This window comes from Eptatretus burgeri, chromosome 2, assembly GCF_056783735.1.
Source record: "Eptatretus burgeri isolate ZD-2024b chromosome 2, Ebu_testis_v1, whole genome shotgun sequence".
In the NCBI taxonomy this organism is placed as follows: domain Eukaryota; kingdom Metazoa; phylum Chordata; class Myxini; order Myxiniformes; family Myxinidae; genus Eptatretus; species Eptatretus burgeri.
The window spans coordinates 53629144-53649116 of NC_140962.1; the positions used below are offsets into that span (position 1 = coordinate 53629144).

Sequence of the window (19973 nt, forward strand, 5' to 3'; positions counted from 1 at the left end):
GTTCATCAAAAAAGGGATCGCCCAAAAAATGTGCCATTCATTGAGGAAGTTCTTTTGAACAAGCGTTTTTCAGAATTCATTGTTAAGGCTTGCACCAAATTTCACCTTATGATTCACAAGTATTAGGTACTTTTTATAAAACAAACCTTTGCATGCAACAAATTACAGCAGATGTACCACCACACCTTCTTTGAGTAGAATCTTCCCTGCCTCCCCTCTCCCCCACCCCAAAACATGTTTATTTTGTCTTCACACAGATTTATCAATGTCTTTGGCTGGAAAATAAGTTTGCAACATATTTACACTTTTTCAGGTATCATGGAATTTAAAAAAAAGGTTTTAGAAGTGATGAAACGGATGTGTCGAATAATAAAGAAAATTTTCAAAAGAGGAAGTTTGAGCTGGATGATGAGAGGGATGGCAGGCATAATTATCCAAGCAAACAGTTTGTAAGGGTGAGTTGAGTTATGTTCAGTCCAAATGTTTTGTTGATTACTATCACTAGCAAGGAATCCATCCTGTTTATTACTACCATTTATGCATGCAAGGATAACAAATGGAAACATTTATCAACAATAAAGTTTTACTTCATATTTACTTCCCCAATTAAATAAATAAACAAACAAACAAACAAGAAAGACATTGTGCAGAGCACGATATGTGCAAAATCCATAAAACAAATTTGACCTTAAAAATAATTGGTGGTTGAATTCAATGACCAAATATTTAAATCCTCTTCAAATTTCAAGTCAATATGATGAAAAATGAATATTTTATAAATAGACCGAAATTGTTGACCTTTTGACCTCAACATCAATAGGCTTCATGCTTATGACCAACTCATCATTTGGTGAAGTTTCATGAAGATCGGTTTTAAATTGTGACCTGTAGTTGATTGACATTCAGGCAAACTGACAAACAGAAAGACAGACAGAATCACAGACCAGACCAACCAATATACTGTCCAGTACTTGCGAATCTTCAACTCAGCTTCACCTGAAAAATCCCATGGTGGGAATGGCAACCAGGCAATTCCCAAAGTTTATTGTTTGGCCTTCGGAAAGTTTCAATAAAAACAGCAACATGTTCCAAATTACACCTCATTATTTTGCTCATGCTGCAAGAGGTGAGCAATTCCACATTAAGTCTTTTCAAGAGTATTCAGTCAGATTGAGTCAGTACCCAAAACTCTGAAATTGTCCTTATGCTAAATATAGTCACAAGCTCTTGCCAGCTGTGACATGTAATACTTGGCAAGCCACTGATGTGACTAGGTCAACTGAAAAATTCTCAGACCCTCAGAAAGAAGCTGATTACTTACCAATGTACGTTCGGCGGCCCAAACTCTCGAGCACATCGTGTTCAGTGCTGTTGGGTGGGGCGCGAGAGGCAGTTGCGCCCATCTTGGTGCATCAAAACCAGCAGCATTCCCTCTTGGCCGCTTGATGGCTTCAGCAGTGCCTGGCTGAGAAAAGTGATCTGGTGTTACGTACGAGGCCAAAATTCTGTGGCCTCGTGAATATTTAATCTCACTCGAGTGCATTTAGAAGCAGAAAACAGTACATTCATTCCTCAATTCCTCTCCCTACTCCACACAGCCTTACAGTTGGATGAAAGGAAGGAATGGATAATGGATGGATGGAATGGGGGAAGGGATGAATATAAGGGATGAATATAAGGGATGGATATAATGGATGGATATAAGGGATGGTCAGAAGGACCAGATGTTTGTAAGCCATGGCGAGACAATAGACAGTGGTGTAAATTACAAGGAACAAGGAAATCCAACACAGGTGGAGGCCATCCAGCCCATCATGCCTGTGCGAACACCACACCAACCCAAGATCATTTTAATTAATGAAAGTAAAAAAAATTGTATTTTTTTGTTGTTGGTGTTTTGGTAGTTTTTATTTATTTATTTTTTGTATTTTTTTTGTTGTGATTTTTTATTTTTCATTTATTTTTATTTTCTTCCACTCGGAGAGGGGGCATGGGCTTGGTTAAAAACACACATCAACCACACAACCCCCCTTAACAAGACCCCCACCAACAGCACTACGTACACAATCACCCATCAATATTCAAACTACCTAAAAGTCTTATCAACATCCCCATACCCCTCTATCTCCATAACTCGGGTTGAAAGATTCTGGGGCTTATTGCATTGCAATTGTAAAATTACTTCTTCTTTTTTTAATCACAGCTGTTGTCATTTATGAAAATTAAATTATGAATTGACATTCAAGATAATGTTCGGCGATAATGTAAATTAAGTACATATGTAAACGTGTGTTCCATTGTCTTAGTTAAATCTGACAAAAGTTTAAAATGTAACCTTCACCTCGGAACGGTCATGCTGAGCACCGCCCAGAGATGCTCGGAGACGCACCCCCTGGTGGAGTACTTTAGAGGTTATGAGGGGAAAGTCGTTTCCAAAATGCTGCAGGGAATGTAATGGCAAATAAAGGAACAAGTGGGAACTCATTCATCATTCATTCCTTACACCATGTTCACTCTGAAATTGGAGTATCGTGTGTTCATGAACAAATGGGGAACTTGTGAATCCACTTTGCATCCATCCATCCATCCAATCTATCCAACCATCCCTTCCTTCCATCTCTTCAGTTGTTCTCACTCCCCCACCCCTCCTTCCTCTCTCTCTTCCCTCTCTCACCCTTCTTCCAACTTTCTTGAAGTGATAAACAATGGGTGGTTGTGATAAATTCCCACAGGTGGTTGTGTTGTGGTTTGGAGGTGGTTATGTTGTACCTTGGTGTTTGTGTTGTGGTTTGAGCCCGGAGTGTCGGAGACTGTGCAGGTTGGGCGGATGGGCAATTTTTTGGCAGTCGGTGCTGCTGCTGGGTTTGATTCTGCGGTTTGAATTTTGGGAGTCGGCTCGGGTTGAAAGATTCTGGGGCTTATTGCATTGCAATTGTAAAACATGTGCTGAAATTAAATTAAGGCACAAAACAATGGCATCTATCTCTCGGCGTTTATCAGCGTTGCAGCTAGAGTGTGATGGGTTTTCGGGTATCTTGACCTGAGCCGAGTTTCAGAGTTTGGATTGTGGGGTTGGGCTTGGCGACAAGTCCAGATGCTGGAGGTGTGTTCATTTTTTCCGGTCAGAGCATTAATTGGCACTCATCTCCGGGCAGTATGACCCCCTCGGAGAGATCCAGTTCCAGAGCGGGTAAACAGGGTGGCAGCTGCAGTTCGAGTCGCATACCTCAAGGGAAGCTTATGTTGTAATCTCTTTAAAAATGGTAGGCGGTTTGAACTCCACGTTGCTGATACATCTGATACAGGTGGTTTTGTTATCTATTTGATCATGGTGTTTTAACATACCCATTTCGTTCAATCTTGTAATGCCAGCATATGGGACCATCCCCCCCCCCCTTCCCCTCAAGCCACCCTCCCAAATGGAAGTCAAATCCTGCTCCCCCCTCCCTTCAAGTCCCTCTACCAAACAAGTCCAGAACAATCCCTACCCCCCTCCCACTACCCCTTCCTTGCTCCCCCATCCTCTTCTCGCACCCACTACCTCCCGGAATGTATAGCGACGTGTGGTGAAACGTCGCTCTCCCCATTCCTCATTATCCCTTCCTAGCTCCCCCTTCCCCACCCCCTCCTCACTTCCCCTTCCATCTCACTCCCCTCCCTTCCTCTCTCTCAATCCCCCCTCCCTCACTCCACCCCCTCACTCCCTCTCCTCTCTCCCCCCCCTCCTCCCTTTCTCTCTCTCTTAATATTCCCATCAGTGAAATGACAGGCTTATTTGCCGGTCTAAAATAAAAGACCACCACCCACCCCCCCCTTCTACCAACAATGACTCCACATAATACATGTAATGCTTTGAAAAAATTGATTTTCTTTCCTTTTTTTCCAAAGTGAAAGTTCAAACACAAATGCTAATAAAATAAAACATGCATCAATGCACAATTGTACTGCATTTGAACCTTCACTTTGGATGTGGGTGCACACCTAAGTGATGCAGGCAAGACCTTCAAACCCTTGAGCATCCCCCACAAAGGGTGACTCATGCAGATATAGGGGAGGAATCAACAATTCTTACTTCAGACATTTTAAACTAGCAGGAGATGTTTTATGGTGAACAAATGACAGTTGAGGGGAGATTCAAAAATGTTACATCATAGGTAAACGTGAAGTTTGATTCAGTTCAATACAGGGTGGCCTGAAAGTCACTTTACCCATGATAAATTTTTTGCACCTCGTTCTGCCCTCCCTGCTGTGGAGAATGATGGAACACATGCGGATACAATGACTATTTAATTGTTGTAAGTACTGCAAAATAAAACCTGCATATTAAAAGAATTTTAGAACAAATGCTTTACTGGGGAGGGGTAAAGTGACTACCAAGCCACCCTGTGCATTAATAGCATGTAGGAATTTCATGGTTCTTCAATCAAAGATTTTAATGAAGTAAACTTAAAACATCAGGGGGTGGGGGAAGTTATAAAAATGGCAAATCCATTAATTATCTACCTTTTGATATTTACATGCTGTGATAACTGAACTAGTGAGTTGCCTTGCCCACACGAGATTTTAATGTGGGTACAGATGGAAGAACAAAAATGCAAATGGAATCTTCTGTCATCGAGCTGGCAAACTGGGAGCAACAAATCACATTTAATGCTACATCTGATGCAATTTAAATGATCTAATGGTGGTGAGGTGGTCCATTTGAAAATGTTTGGTTGACATATGTAGCTATTTGATGCCTGGGGTCCATAATAAAAATTTGTATCGCTATCAAAGCCAGTGACCAATTGCAAATTAACAGTAGGATACAGTTTTAATACTTTAAATTCATTATTATTATTATTATTATTATTATTATTATATATTTTGTGCTAAGAAAAAGCAGGATGTTTGGCACATCATTACATTAATAGTTCGTAGTTTTGCACTTTTTTCGTAGGAAGTAAATGTTTATACATTGATAATATTTATCACCAAGGAAGAGTTTGTATAGGATTATATTGGTTGCATGAGGAAAGCAGGTTCATTGTAAAAATGTAGAGACAGAGTTAGAAAAACAAAAGATTCCGCTTCCATTCGGTATCCTTTACTCAATTGTCTTGGAGACCACTCTCAGGTAGTGAATTTCCATAATAACTATATTCCAGAATGAGCAACTGCCTCATGGATGAAGGGAGGGGGAAATTGTGAGTCAAGGAACAAGAAACGATTTTTACTGAAAGCAGTGAAGTATAACTGAGAGACAAACTCATCCGTTAGTGTGTCGCTTGGTTAAAGTTCATGAAGTCACGAGACAGGTCACGGGATTAAGATAAAAGCACTGGGGAAGTTGTTTGTAATGGGAAAGCAATAAGTGGAGTTAGCTAAAGTCGGCATACTGGGAGAATAGTGGCAAAGCAGTGATTATGGTTTGATATTCGCAAAGTCCAGAGTCGGGAGAACTATGGCCTGAAGGCAGAAACATTTCCAGAGGATGTCACAGAACTGCATTTGAAAGTAAGAGTGTGTTAAGAGCTATCACCAATTATTGTCAAGGTCAGGCATTTCTCCAGAGGAGATGCCACTCCCGCCAATCAATTTGAAGAAAAGTTTTGATGGAGTTTCAGAATCATGCCACTTGCTGCATTTTTTGCCACTTGGGATGTATTCGATGAGACAGCAATGCCATAATTTGTTTATACCCTTCCTGTCACAAGTGGTTGACAAAATGAAACCTTGTGAAGATGCAGCTGTGATACAACTCTCTGCGGAATAACAGAAAATGCATAATGTCTTACAGCGTTATCTTAATTTTCTCATTGGCACAGGCCCAGAATCACGACAGCCCATCACGTATCTTGGCTGCCAGCCCCAGCTCTATTCTTATTATTTGTTTTCACATTCTACAGAACCATATTCTGCCATAAAGGATATATTTGAGCCTCTTTCCAGACTTGCAAGACATTAAACCTTTCATTGTATGGTTTTGTTTTGACCAAATTCAGGTTTTTATCTGCAATTTTCCAAGTAAAATAAATACATCCATTTTTTGAATCAGGCATTGTATTGCCATCAAATCTATTCTTTGCAGGGGATACTTTCCGAGAAAATGTGGCGAATGTCGAATGCGTGAATGTCAAGGCATCGTTTCAATGAAAAAAGGAAGGAAACGTTCCCGGTGGTCCGTGATTCATGAGGGGAAAACAAAAATCCCGTGAAAAACCGAGAATATGCCCACAAAATGCCGTGAATACAGCCGCAAAAAAACGCAAATAGGCCCACAAAAGAAACCCCGTGAATACGCCCACAGAAAACCACGAATATGCCCACAAAAACGCAAATACACCCAGAGAAAACAGCGAATATGCCCGCAAAAAAAACCAACAATTATACCCGCAAAAAACCATGAATACACCCGCAAAAAAAACACATGAATACACCCGCAAAAAACCCCGCGAATGCAGGTCAGGTCAGGTCAGGTATGGGAGCATGCGCCAGAGCAGCGCGTCGCTACGTCCACTTTCTGCCGGAACTCCAGGGGCCTCCGTCTGGCCATCCCCCAGGCAGATGCTTGGCCCATCCCCATCTCCTTGAGATGCTGATCAACCTGCTGCAACCAGAAGGCACGCGTTCGGCCCATTGACCTCCTCCATTCACAAGACTCCCTCGCTGAGAGAATCTGGTGAGCAGGATCAGCTTCAGGAAAATGAGCCACATGTCCATACAACTGCAGCTGACACTCACGGACTATGCAGGTAACAAATCTCATTTGAGTCTCTCTCAGCAACCGCTCAAAGGACACAAAGTCCGAACAGCGATAGCCAAGGATTCTCCGAAGAGACCTGGTACCAAAGGAATTAAGTCTCCATCTCAGATCCGTAGTCAGAGTCCAAGTCTCACGTCCATAGAGCAAGACTGGAAGCACCAAGGACCTAAAGACTTGGACTTTCATCCTCCCACACAGGTATCGGCAGCGCCACACCCCATGATCCAGTGAATCCATGACTCCCCAGGCCCAACCCAGACGTCTGTTGAAAAACCCAGACGTCTGACCCAGCAAATACCACCATAGCCTTGCGGACGGGAAAATAAAGGGGGAGGGAGAAAAAGAAGAGAGAAAAGAGAAAAAAGAGAGGGGGGTAGGGGAGTTAACAGAGAGAATATGTTATGCTTTATGAACAACACACACACACACACACACACACACACACACACACACACACACACACACACACACACACACACACACACACACAAACCTTGAGTAACTTTCACTGAAGAACAACGTTGCATATATATGGACATTTCAAGGATATGTTCACAAACATTAATCTTAATAAACAGCTGCGTGCGACGGGTGGAAAAAATATTTGGCTCGTTAATTCAGAAAACACGTTACGACGGCAAACGGCTCGGAAATTGGGTGTTACTTCACAACTCGCTCAGGGTGACTGAGCACGGACCACGCGCTCAGGGCGACGGAGCACGGATCACTCGCTCAGGGCGACGGAGCACGGACCACTCGCTCAGGGCGACGGAGCACGGACCACTCGCTCAGGGCGACGGAGCACGGACCACTCGCTCAGGGCGACGGAGCACGGACCACTCGCTCAGGGCGACGGAGCACAGACCACTCGCTCAGGGCGACGGAGCACGGACCACTCGCTCAGGGCGACGGAGCACGGACCACTCGCTCAGGGCGACGGAGCACGGACCACTCGCTCAGGGCAACGGAGCACGGACCACTCGCTCAGGGCGACGGAGCACGGACCACTCGCTCAGGGCGATGGAGCACGGACCACTCGCTCAGGGCGACGGAGCACGGTCCACTCGCTCAGGGCGACGGAGCACGGACCACTTGCTCAGGGCGACGGAGCACGGTCCACTCGCTCAGGGCAACGGAGCACGGACCACTCGCTCAGGGTGACGGAGCACGGACCACGGACCACTCGCTCTGAATGACATGGCGCAGCAAAAGCGTCCGCAGTGAGTGAACGATTCACTCAGAATGATCGCAGTACCGCTATCATCAATGAGCGCTCGGCAAGTGGCTTAAGCACTCATACAAGCACTGCAATTGAATGGTTGAAAAGGAACAGTTGGCCAGGTTGTCGCTGCATACTATGTAGGAGCCCTTTAACTTTAAAGCTGGTCTTGACTGCACACACAGTAGTTCATGAAATAAAATGAATTCATCCAAATAATGACTTTATCCACAAAAGAGTTACAGCTTAATGCAGAAAAACCCTGGAGGCATCGCAAAGTTCAATTGCCCATGAAATAAATATTCCAGGAAATGTTCCCTGCTCATCTGTGCACGTGTCACGTGGTATATCGGTCATGTGCTAGACCTTGTCCACGCAAACGTTATAACTTTTATATTTTTTAAACATCCGTTTTTCACCAGATTTGCTTTGATTCCCTGTGGAGCATCTCGAGAAACCTCCAAAAAATTAGACACAGATCTGGTAGACGAGATGGATAGGCCGTCCCTCTCGGGGACAGGGCGCGAGGTCTCGCAGTGAATGCATTATATAGCTCAATGAAGCAAGTTAATTTTGGCACATTCCTAAATTTTTTGTTCACTCACTACAATTCTCCAAACAGTAGAAAATGGTAAGTTTATTGCTTCGGGAATTTCACATTTTTTCTGTTGTATCTATGGAGGAGGGAATATAGTCTTGCTTGCTTAAAGTAAATAGGTATATCAGCTTAGTTATAATATTATATTAGTTATAAGAAATTATCAAATTTCAAAACAGATTTTGACACTTTTTTTTATTCCGGACGATATGCCATCCTCAAAATAATATTTTGATGATTTAGATTAATTTGTCCGTAAGAGGAGATTGTGAAAAATTGTATCATTTTATGCATGAATTTGCTCCAAGCTACTAATTTGAAAACTATTAGTACTTACAAAAGCAATGTATACAGTGATTCGTAGTTATGATGAACAGGCATCCAATGATATGAGCTGTTAGGGTTTATCGTTAAAAAAAAACTATCGTAAAGAAATTGTTACGGCCTGTTCCAAATCAAGGCATGGTTGAGCAGGCCAAAAACACATGGCGACTTCAGACACCAGCGATGTTACCTAGGATATGCCTTAAGACCCCATAGAGAGCGGTAACCACGGATGTGCCTGATGAAGGATATAATTAAATAAGGCCGTTAATGATCTTCAAAATGGGGGGTTTTATAACCCCAAACACCCAATTTTCACTCTTGCACTTCCTTGGAGTTTTCTTGGTACAGTGGAAAATCGATATAACGCTCCCCGGTGGGGTCCAAAGCAACTAGGGCGTTATAAATGATACAGCGCTATACTGATGCAGTGAAAAATATTTTTTATTACATACAAACCAGAGCCAAAACAGGTGGACATGTACGTCCGCCATCTTGGATTGTTGGGGTTGATGACGAAGCGGTCAAGTTATTTTCTTTTCTTTTAACAAGAAATAAACACAGGAATTGAATGCATATAGAATATATTTTATTTTTTTTATGTACAATCGAACATTACTTACAAAATAAAAAATACAAAATGTTCATTATCACATAAATCGGTGAAATATTTTACACTTCCTTAATCACAAAACGATACGGAATTTATATCTTGAAGAATTCGGAATTTATTTCTTGAATAAATCGGTGATCTTGGTTGGTTTCATGGATGCTCTTGAGTCTTCGGGTGTCATCCAGAAAGATTTTAACCTGGTGTATCTTCAAACGAAGATTGGGGCATTCCTGCTCATCCAAGGACTCCAACCAACAACGACCATCAAGGAAAGACTGTTTAGCTTTGGAGTGGAGAGGCTGGGGGAGAGGTTCAACTGGTGCCTCTTCTTCTTCCGACTCCTCTAGGGGTTCCTCTTCCTCTCCAGTTGACAGCTGTTCTTCTCTGAGCAGTTCTTCAGCCAGGTCTCTTTCTTCTTGATCAACCCAGGCCTGGAGAGCATCAAGAGCTGATGTGCCAGGGGCGAGGTTGAGGGCTGTGATGGCAGACGTTCCCACCTCCTCCTTGGAGAACCCATTGAAGTCTTCTTCATTATTAGACTTGGGAGGACCTAGGCCTTTCTTCCAGCAGTTAATGATGGTGTCCTTGGTGACCTTCTCCCAGGCTAGCCCTGCAAACTCCATCGTCTTCTTAACGTCCATGGCCTTGAGGAAGACGGTCATCTCTTTCTGCTCCCTGGCCAAAGCTTCGCATAATTGATCTTTGTAGAATAGCTTGAAACAGTTGATGACCCCCCTGGTCCAAAGGCTGGATCTTGCTGGTGGTGTTCTTGGGCATAAAGGAAGTGAAGATCTTCCCATCCTTGGACTTTAAGATGTCTCCTGATGGATGAGATGGGGCGTTGTCAATGAGGAGGATAGTTTTCTCTTCTTGCCCAAGCTTTCTCAGGTGCTTCCGCACAGCAGGGCAGAACCTCTGGAAGAACCAGTCCTTGAAACAGGCTCCTGTCATCCAAGCCTTCCTGGTGTTGGTGTAAATGCAGGGAAGGAGGGATCTGTTGACATGGTGTAGACACCTGGGGTTTAGTGACTTCCCTATGACCAACGGGGTCATCTTCAGAGACCCTGACCTGTTGGCACAGATAAGGAGGCTGACTTTGTCCTTTGGCTTCTTGTGTCCAGTCTTTCTTGATGGGTTGTCATCCAGGTCCATAGTTCTGTCTGGAGGGGTCTTGTCGTACAGACCAGTTTCATCTGCATTGAAAACCTGGTCTTCTGTGAAGTTGTTGTCTTTGATTAGTTCATTGAAGACAGAGAGGTAGTGCTTGGCAGATTTAAGGTCTGCAGACTTGGCCTCTCCATGTTGTTGGTTCATGTGGACCCCTTGTCGATCCTGCCAGCGTTGCAGCCACCCCCTGGTTAAGCTGTTGTCAGCATCTTCACCTCTCTCTCTCTCTTCTTTGTGAAGATCCTTGTTGATCTTCTTAGCCTAATGAAGGAGGATGGTGCGTGAGATGGGTATGTCAAGCTCTCTAGACTTGCAGAACCAATTGAATAGTTCCTGGTCCAACTCCTGATCCCTCCCAAGCTTGACCCTCTTCCTCTTCATCCCTTCACTGGAGTTGACAGTGACGATGAAGCTCTTGATGTTCTCTTCATCCTTCAACCATCCTCTTAGAGTTGAACCGGCGATGCCAGTATCCTTGCTGATGGTCGCTTGAGTTTCACCATTACGTATCCGTTTAATTATGTGTAGCTTCTCCTCTATGGAATAACACTTCCGCTTCGGCATGGCGGCGCTGAACTGAACAGAGCAAACAAAACTAAAAATTTGAAGATTTCTCGGCTGGTAGGTGATGAAGATGTCGAAGAACTGGTACAGGAGATGTAACAGGAGCTTAGATTTAAGTTGTTGACAACTCTTCCGAAAGGATGTGGGCGGTAGAGCACGCGAACATTAGTTAATCTTGTACAGTACAGTACTGTACTTACGTTGTGTACTGTGTTGTATGGTGTTAGAAGGGAACATTAACGTGAGTTACAGGAGATACGGATGCTATGATGATTTGAATTGAATTGATTTTGTTCATCTCAGCTTCGCCATTTATACGGGAAAGGTGCGAGAAGATGACAGCTCGTGAGTATTTTCACACCACATGTCAACTCAACACAGGGCGATGACGGCTTGAATTTTTTTCGCCACTTAGCGCTATTTTGGACTAACTTTGTCTCTATTTTCTCACTTTTTGCCTTTAAACATGAAATAGTAGTATTTTTTGGGGTCCAAGGTGTATGAGCATTATATCAGTACAAGCGTGATAACGCTTAGCGTTATATCGATTTTCCACTGTACATACATGCAAAGTTTCAGGCTGATAGGCTTCATGGTTTTGGAGTTATGGAGTAGACACACTGACACAAACACACAAACACATTAGTACAGATACGAATCGGAACATAAATCGAAAGACGAGTCTGCCATTTTACCGTGTATTAGCTCTGAATTTGTCCCAATCACACATGCACAGAGAACTGAATGTTCACTTGCTGACTAATATATCCCACCCCATGACAGGTGCCATTGTAACAAGATAATCAATGATATTCACTTCACCTGTCAGTGGTCATAATGTTTTGGCTCATCAGTGTATGTCCTTCCTTCCTTACTTCCCTCCATCAAAAATGAAGAACCTTTCTTACCCTCTGTGCAGGGATACCCAGTCAGGGATACCCATAACACAATAATCCCCTCAAACCTTCCAACATCACCATCACCTCCATCAACTCATATTTATCGTCACCATCATCAACATCGCTATTGCATCTTTGGATCAGGTTTATCATCATTATTATTAAAAGTAAGTTTCATGATATGATCTTAATAACTCAAGAAAATAAACTTTATTTTATGTCCTTAATACAGGAAAATAAGCCAGGTGTTGGCTTAACAGTTCTGGTGGCTGGCTTAAGATCTTAGTGTCTTGAGTTTGAGCCCCTGTCATGCCGGTAAATAACAACAGGTGGGTTGACTCAGCCTGTCATCTTTCTGAGGTCAGCAAAATGAGTACCATCCTACTGAAAACGGGGCACCGCATCAGTGGTACAGCTGCGTTCCCATCAATGATGCAACCAGCAGCCTCGGGCTACATATAAATTAATAATAATACTTCATTTTATGTTCTTAATAACTCTTATTCATGAAAATATATAGCACAAAAACAATGCACAAACATGTTAATTGAGGGTACAGTTTGGACAGATTTTTAAGCTTAAATCTCGAGCCATATTTTCCCTATTACCGCCTAAGTTTGTGGATTTGCGGTTCACCGTGATTTTCAATAACCTAACTCCTGTGAATGGCAAGGTCCTCCTGTATATACTTCAACACTGCACGGGGTATCGTGTTCTATGAACTCTCGAGTTGATGATTGCAATTAATATGTATATACAGTAAACCCCACAACCCTATCGCCCTGTAATGCTCTCGTACAAACAAACTCCAGACCCTGACCCTATTCACATGTAATGACCACTTGGCAACTAATGATAGAATGAAGTAGTGTTCAAGTTTTCAAAACAAATGCTCAATGCATGCCTCTACGATAAGCCTATGCATCCGAAATGCAACCCCAACCTCCACTGAAAAAGAACCTTGCAAAAAATAATGAGCGAAATCGATGGCACGCTATCGGAAATCCCCACGCTTCACAACTGAAGCAAAGTTGAAACATGGCCAGACATTACCCCAAGAATAACCCAATATCAAATGTTGAGTTAAATTATTTTCCCATTTTGACCAATGTGACCTTAAGTCCTTATGCGCTATTGGGCATGAACTGGGGGTCAAATCTTCAAAAATCGTTATATATTTCATGTGTCGACAAATGTTAATTGCATATACAATGTTTCATCAAAAAATGTTTGAAAATTTCCCATGGTTGCATTTTTTTTGTGTTTGAGCTTTTGACCCCACCCCTTGGAGCGGGTTCAAATTGATGCTGCTCTCGCAACGTCTTGCCATGTGGTGGTCATAACTACCAAGTTTGTTGAATTTCTGCACAAGCATTTAGGAGGAGATAGTGTGACGGACGGACAGACGAGCAGAGGCAATTACAATATCCCCGCGTTGTTTTTTTCCCTCAAAAAGCATGGGGATATTTGTTTATTTATTTATTTGTCTGCTGCATCATTTTCTGGGGGCGCAGCTGTTCGTGGATGCAATGCCCCGTTAGCAGTAAGCTGATACTGATTTTGCCAACCTCAGAAGGATGACAGGCTGAGTCAACCCACCTGGTGTTAATTCAGCGAAAAACGGTTGTTGAACTCAAAACCCAAAGATCTTAAGCCAGCCACCTTAACCATTAAGCCAACTCTTAGGGCCCTGTCACACCTTGACTTTTAGCCAGCGTATGGCAACGTATCAAAATTGATCTAAAATGCTGGCATATGCTGAACTATTGATGTTTTTTTTCAGTTTTGGGCGTATTCATAACGAGTTGGATGTATGCATAACATATTAGTAACGTACACAGAACGTTGCGATTACTTATAGATAACTTATACCAACGAATGCTTAGCGTGTTGTCGGCGTTCACAACCTATGCCCAACGATAGTCTAACTTATGCATAGCACGCGCCAGCCTATCGCCGACGATCACGTGGCGTAGCCTATTAATAGGCTGCCGCTCAATGATTTACATCATAACCGCACTAGAAATCGAAGTGTCAACATCACCGTCATGCCGAAGAAAAAACAAACAAACAAAAAAAAAAAACATGGAGTCTGGAACATTGACGGGTTCCTCCTGTGAAGCCCATTTTTATATACCAATTCCCCTAAACGCTGCCAATACGCCATTATACGGTAGCTGTAAGTTAGAAACACGTTCAGTAAGTTCTGTGGTCGTCCAGAAAACGTCAAATACGTCTACATACGTTAATATGCATTGGAGATATGTGACAAAGGTTCAAAGCACGTTACTCATAGGTTAGAAATAAGTTTCGGGTACGCTAAACATTATCTCAACGTGTTTCGACTTATGAGTAACTTACAAGTAACGTGTGTCAACGTGTGTCAACAATCGCATAACGTGCCTACAACTTATAGCCAGCGTATGCGGAACGTGTGAGTCATACGCTGGCATACATCGAAAAATTTTGAGCATGTTAAAATTTGTCGACGAGCTCGGCGTACTACGACGTATGCCAGCTTGCTTCAACGTGCTCTTAACGTATACAAAACTTTACCCATAACGTAATCGACGTGTGCCAGCGTTTTAAACAAATTTTTCATACGCTGGCTAAAACGTCAAGGTGTGACAGGGCCTTTAGCTTGGGGATAATAAAGTTTAATGGAGAATTGCATGTAATTGAGGAAGTTGGAAAACAAAAGCAAAATAGATTATGATTTGAAATAGTTAGGATTTAGCATTCAGGAAAACAATTTAGGAGGAATTTACACAAGATTTTTAAACAATGAGCAAGGATTGTAAATAAAGCAAATAGGATACATTTGACAGCAGTCATGAAAGCATTTAGTTGGGCCTTATGCAAATATCAAATATTGCAACAAGTTTTGATCATCATGTTGAAATTGTTATTTTGACTAACAACAAGTGAGGAAGTAACGACTGCGAGAATGCCATGCAGCATTTTTCTTTTCTTTCTTTGGACTATGTCAGAATCATTCACCAGCCTCGGTGGCATAATGGTTAGAGCGTCCACTCTGAGTCTGGGAGGTCAGTGGTTTGAACCCTGACTGCACAAGTCACACCAAAGACTAAAAATGGCATGTGCTGCTTCCTTGCTTGACACCAGTGTTGGGCACAAAAGCGGTAATCTGATAACAGATAATTATCGAAGTTAACTTTTTTAATCGGACTATTATCGGAAGTTAACTTCCATTTCTCGTTATCGGACTTAAAAATTGGGGTTATCGGATTATAATCGTTTTCAAAGTTAACTTTTTGGTTATCAGTGCCCAACACTGCTTGACACTCAGCATTTAGAAAGGATAGAGCATGGACAAGCACAAGTTGGTAATAATAGCGCATGCTTTGATTGGCTTAATGGCTTCCTCATGCGTCAAAGTTCCTTGTAAGGAAACTTGAATTATTATCATCATCATCATCATCATCATCATCATCATCATCATCTGGGCACCAGCTGGTTGCCAAGTGCAAAATTACTGAGAAGCTGCCTCACCGATTGCCTATGACCCAGGTGCCCACCCATAATTCTCAATGAAATAAAGCTCAACAGCTGGCCACTTTCTGCGAGCTTGTTGCCTCAGAGGCGCAACTAGGCTGCTAGTTGGTGAGACGTCATATCTTAAACCACAAAAGAAAGTAGCGAGTATCACTACATCATGCAGTCCTGGGGGGATTTCAACGTGCAGCATTGTTTTGTACATTGTATGGTAGTATGGCTGACAGGATAGCCTTGTGGTATGTGCACTCACCTCTGAGTTGTCTGTCCTGGATTTTCATCTTTATCTGACTATAAACTGTCATCCTGATGTTTCGCATGCAGGGTGATTCATCAACGTGTGCGCCGTCACTTGGATGGATGTTAAACCGGGTGTCCCATTTGCTAGTATTAGTGGGTGGACGTTAAAGATCCCACGGTGTCCTTCACGAAGACGAAGCGAATTATTGCTGACACCCTGAACAAATTACAAATTCCTCCTTAGACTGAAGATAGCAAGTGCTCTGCTCTTCTTGGAGGATCCTTGACACCAAGTTACACTGCTTGTTATCTTAAAGTGTGGTTGCTGTCTGGACAGCAGCTTCTGCACTATAAGCTGAGAGACCATATGGTTCATGTTTCATTAAAGCAGCCTCCTCAAATATGAAGAGCAACCTACACAAACACATGGTGGTATAATGAAAAATTGCCAAAAAAAAAAACATCCGAAATATCATCTCAATCACATTGAAGACAATACACCGCAGCACAGAAACATTTCCACTTATAATATCCTACACACATTTACATGCGACTGAGAGAGGTCAAAAGGTTTGAGTTTCTTTGGAAACAGTACTATCACATTAGGCAATTCGTCCTCGTACATTGAACATCTTTACTACTTCACTTTAACTACTATTCAATTAAAATATTTAATTTTATCAAGTCAAATACAACTACACTTTCAAGCGATGTACAAATGTCAATATGTAGTGCCCAGTGTTTTTTTTTTTTTTACACGAGATCTCACACCCAAGCAGTTGGGATCAATAAGCAAGTTAAAAAGCAAAGCTGTAACCTTTAGTTTAAAACAAACAAACAAATACTATTGTTATCTTACCAGGAGAACATTTTTAGGTTTCCATGCCAACACATGGCTGGAAGCCAATTATTCCTGCTGGGGTTGTTGTCGTTATTATTCCACCCGATAATGTGACAATATTTTTCCCTGAGATTCCTACATTGATAAACCAAAAACTTGACACGGTTGTTACAAATCATGAGATTTAATGCATATCCTCCAACATGGCCATAATGACTTCATGAATCTTTTTCTTTAAATTACATTTTCAACTACAGAACTGCTGAACCAATCATTACCAAACTTCAGGTAAATAATTATTATCAATGTACTGGGCATGTCATGTTAGCAAATAAGTGTCTCTATTAAAACGAGAAGGGCACTCGGTAGAGCACATACCTACACAAGGTTGAACAGTTTACCTTTTGTATCTCACTGATCGGCCAGATCTGAATCTGGGCCTTCACCAAAATCGAATCAATTCTTCCTTGTCACACACTCAACCTGTCCATCAAGTTTCGTCCGAATCCATCCATAACTTTTTGAGATATCGTGCGACGTATCGTTTTTTGCCCGATCTCTCATTGGTGAAGAATCACTTGAAAGATTATAGAGTCTGGATCTTCACCAAAATCTAATGGTTTTGTCCTTGTAATATACCAAACCTGTCAACAAATTTTGTCCGAATCCATCCACAATGTTTGGAGATATCCTGCTCACAGACAAAACAAACAGACATGGGTGAAAACATAACCTCCGTCCACATTGGTGCTTTGCAGGCAAGGGATTACACAGAACAAAGTGCATTGTCCCTTGAATGGACGTTAAGCCAGGTGCCCTGTCTGCTAGCAATAGTTTATGGACGTTAAATATCCCACAGTGTCTTTCATAAAAGAGAAAGCCATTTATTATAGAAACCCTGAACAAACTCCAAATTCCAACCACTTTCAAACTTCGAGTCTGGCGAGCCGGTTCATGAATGACTTGGGCCAAAAACATTTCTCAGCCGACCACACAAGAAGGTGTGAATAATTGGGGCGGTTAAAAACGTGGTTCAAATGCAATTTTATAAAATCCAAGCACACGGACGGACCCTGACATTCACGGTTACAACATTCACGGGTTCAGCATATTAGCGGTTGATAATTTGTGACATGCTCCTACATTCGTGGGAAATTGCCCCGCGTATTCACGGCGATTTTTTTGTCACGAGCCACGAGCATAACACAGTTCTAAAACATATCTTCGACGAGCCATGCACAAAGCAGCTGGGTGTACATACAGTGAAATACTGTGCGTCCACAACAAACATATCTTCCACGAGCCATGAACATGACCTGTTTCCTGAATGTGTATTGTAGCTTTGCGGCATAAACATAGGTTCGCGGGATGTCTCACCAGTGTAACACGTCATTCCCCGTGACGCCATCCCGATGCCATCCCCCGTGAGTTACTTATGGAATGAAAACACTAACAGCATCTATTGATGTATTCAGTAATTACAAGGTCACCACATATGGACATTACTCAATGGAAACATTCAGCACATCTTTGTGTAAATCATCATCTTTCTACAAACAGCACTAACTGAGCTGTTACATTTTGAAAACGCTCAGCATAATCTGCCTGCAGATAGGAAAGACGTCATGTCCTGTGAGTTGAAGAATGGAAACATTCAGCATATCTATTAGTGTATTTAGCAGCTAGCGACATACGGACTAATTACACAATGACATCGCTCACCACATCTATTATCAGCTGCCAAATACAGCATCACCCATAAAAATCCCTCACAAACAATGCACAGACTACTCACCCTCCTGCGGTTACCCACAATGCATGCATCAAGCTCATACGGGAGCATGCTTCCACAGACCATGACGCAGCCAAGGCATTCCCTGCAGAACTCACGAGCCTCATCAAGGAAAAGAGGTACCTCCTGGACCAGGTCTTTAACGACGATGATGAGACCGGCTAGTTTTGGTAAAAGATGCTGACCAGAACGATCATCTCAAAGCGCGAGAGCAAAGCAGCCGGCTTTAAGGCCACAAAGGACCGGGTATCCCTTCTCCCCTGCGCAAACGCTGAAGGGAACTTCATGGTTAAGCCCATGATGCTCTACTGTTCCCTGAACCCGAGTGTGCTGAAGAACAAAAACAAGCCGGTGCTGCCCGTGTACTGGAGGGCGAGCTGGAAGGCGTGGGTGACGTCTGAACTTTTTATGGATTGGATCCATACCCATTTTGTTTCTCTTCCTCAGGATGAGAGGTACCTGGCAGGACAGAACCTCTCACTCAAGGTACTCCTGCTGCTTGACAATGCTCCTGGCCACCCCATGGATCTGAACGGCGCATCTTCATCGTCATCTTCATCATCATTTTGCAAAGTTATGTGTGTCATGTTCGTTTAATATAATATTGAAATGGTACATGATGATGATGGTGTTGTTGTTTATTACTTACGAAATCTTTAGATTTCATAAGTATATTGATGACTTCCGTCCTCTGTTTGTGTGTTTGTTTGTTTGTTTGTGTGTGTGTGTTTGTGTGTAGGCACGATAACTCGAGAAGGGAATAAGCTACCAATGGCAAATTACACCACGTGATTCAGGAGGGTGATGGCTAGCGCTGATTCGATTTTGGTCAAAATTGGTCAAAGGTCACAGTGAGGTCAAACATTTGATTTTTTATGGTTTGGTACAGAATCATCGTAGAAACTTCTGGTTTGCCTCGCTACCTTCTCTAGAGACAGCTTTTATTTGACAAGGTCAGAGGTCAAGTTGACGATTTCGTAAGTACCAGTCTATGACTGCTTGTTACTTACGAAATTTAAAGATTTCGTAAGTATATTGATGACTTCCGTCCTCTGTTTGTGTGTTTGTGTGTGTGTGTGTGTGTTTGTTTGTATGCACGATAACTCGAGAACGGAAGAAGCTACCAATGTCAAATTACACCACGTGATTCAGGAGGGAGATGGCTAGCGCTGATTAGATTTTGGTCAAAATCGGTCAAAGGTCAAGGTCACAGTGAGGTCAAACATAATTCCGTAAATCCATGTGGAGAAATGGAGTACTTTTGCTTCGGTTGACATCACGAGTTTGTTTTAACTTCGATTTTAATTTTTTCTTCGGTTTTTGCGATCGCTTAGGACGTTTAACACTCGGTTGTCGAAATTCTGGTAAAAATCGGATGTTTTGGAGACTTTTAAGATTGTATAAAAATATTTCACTCGCCACGTCACGGCTCGTCACGTGTTGCAGCGCACTCGA

At 42.5% G+C, this 19973-nt stretch overlaps 1 protein-coding gene across 4 annotated transcripts in view; it reads right to left on the reverse strand.

Moving 5' to 3' along the window:
• The window catches only part of LOC147032064 (BTB/POZ domain-containing protein 7-like), a 116090-nt gene that overhangs the window by 63120 nt on the left and 32997 nt on the right, over positions 1–19973 (reverse strand). For 2 of the 4 annotated variants that reach the window (XM_085869349.1, XM_085869352.1), the window contains one exon: positions 1322–1465. In XM_085869349.1, coding sequence (XP_085725475.1) covers positions 1322–1403 — 82 coding nt within the window. In that variant the 5' untranslated portion in view covers positions 1404–1465. Of the gene's footprint in view, positions 1–1321; positions 1466–2341; positions 2363–19973 lie in introns of those variants that run through there. The other 2 variants (XM_085869351.1, XM_085869350.1) reach the window with 2 other exon arrangements.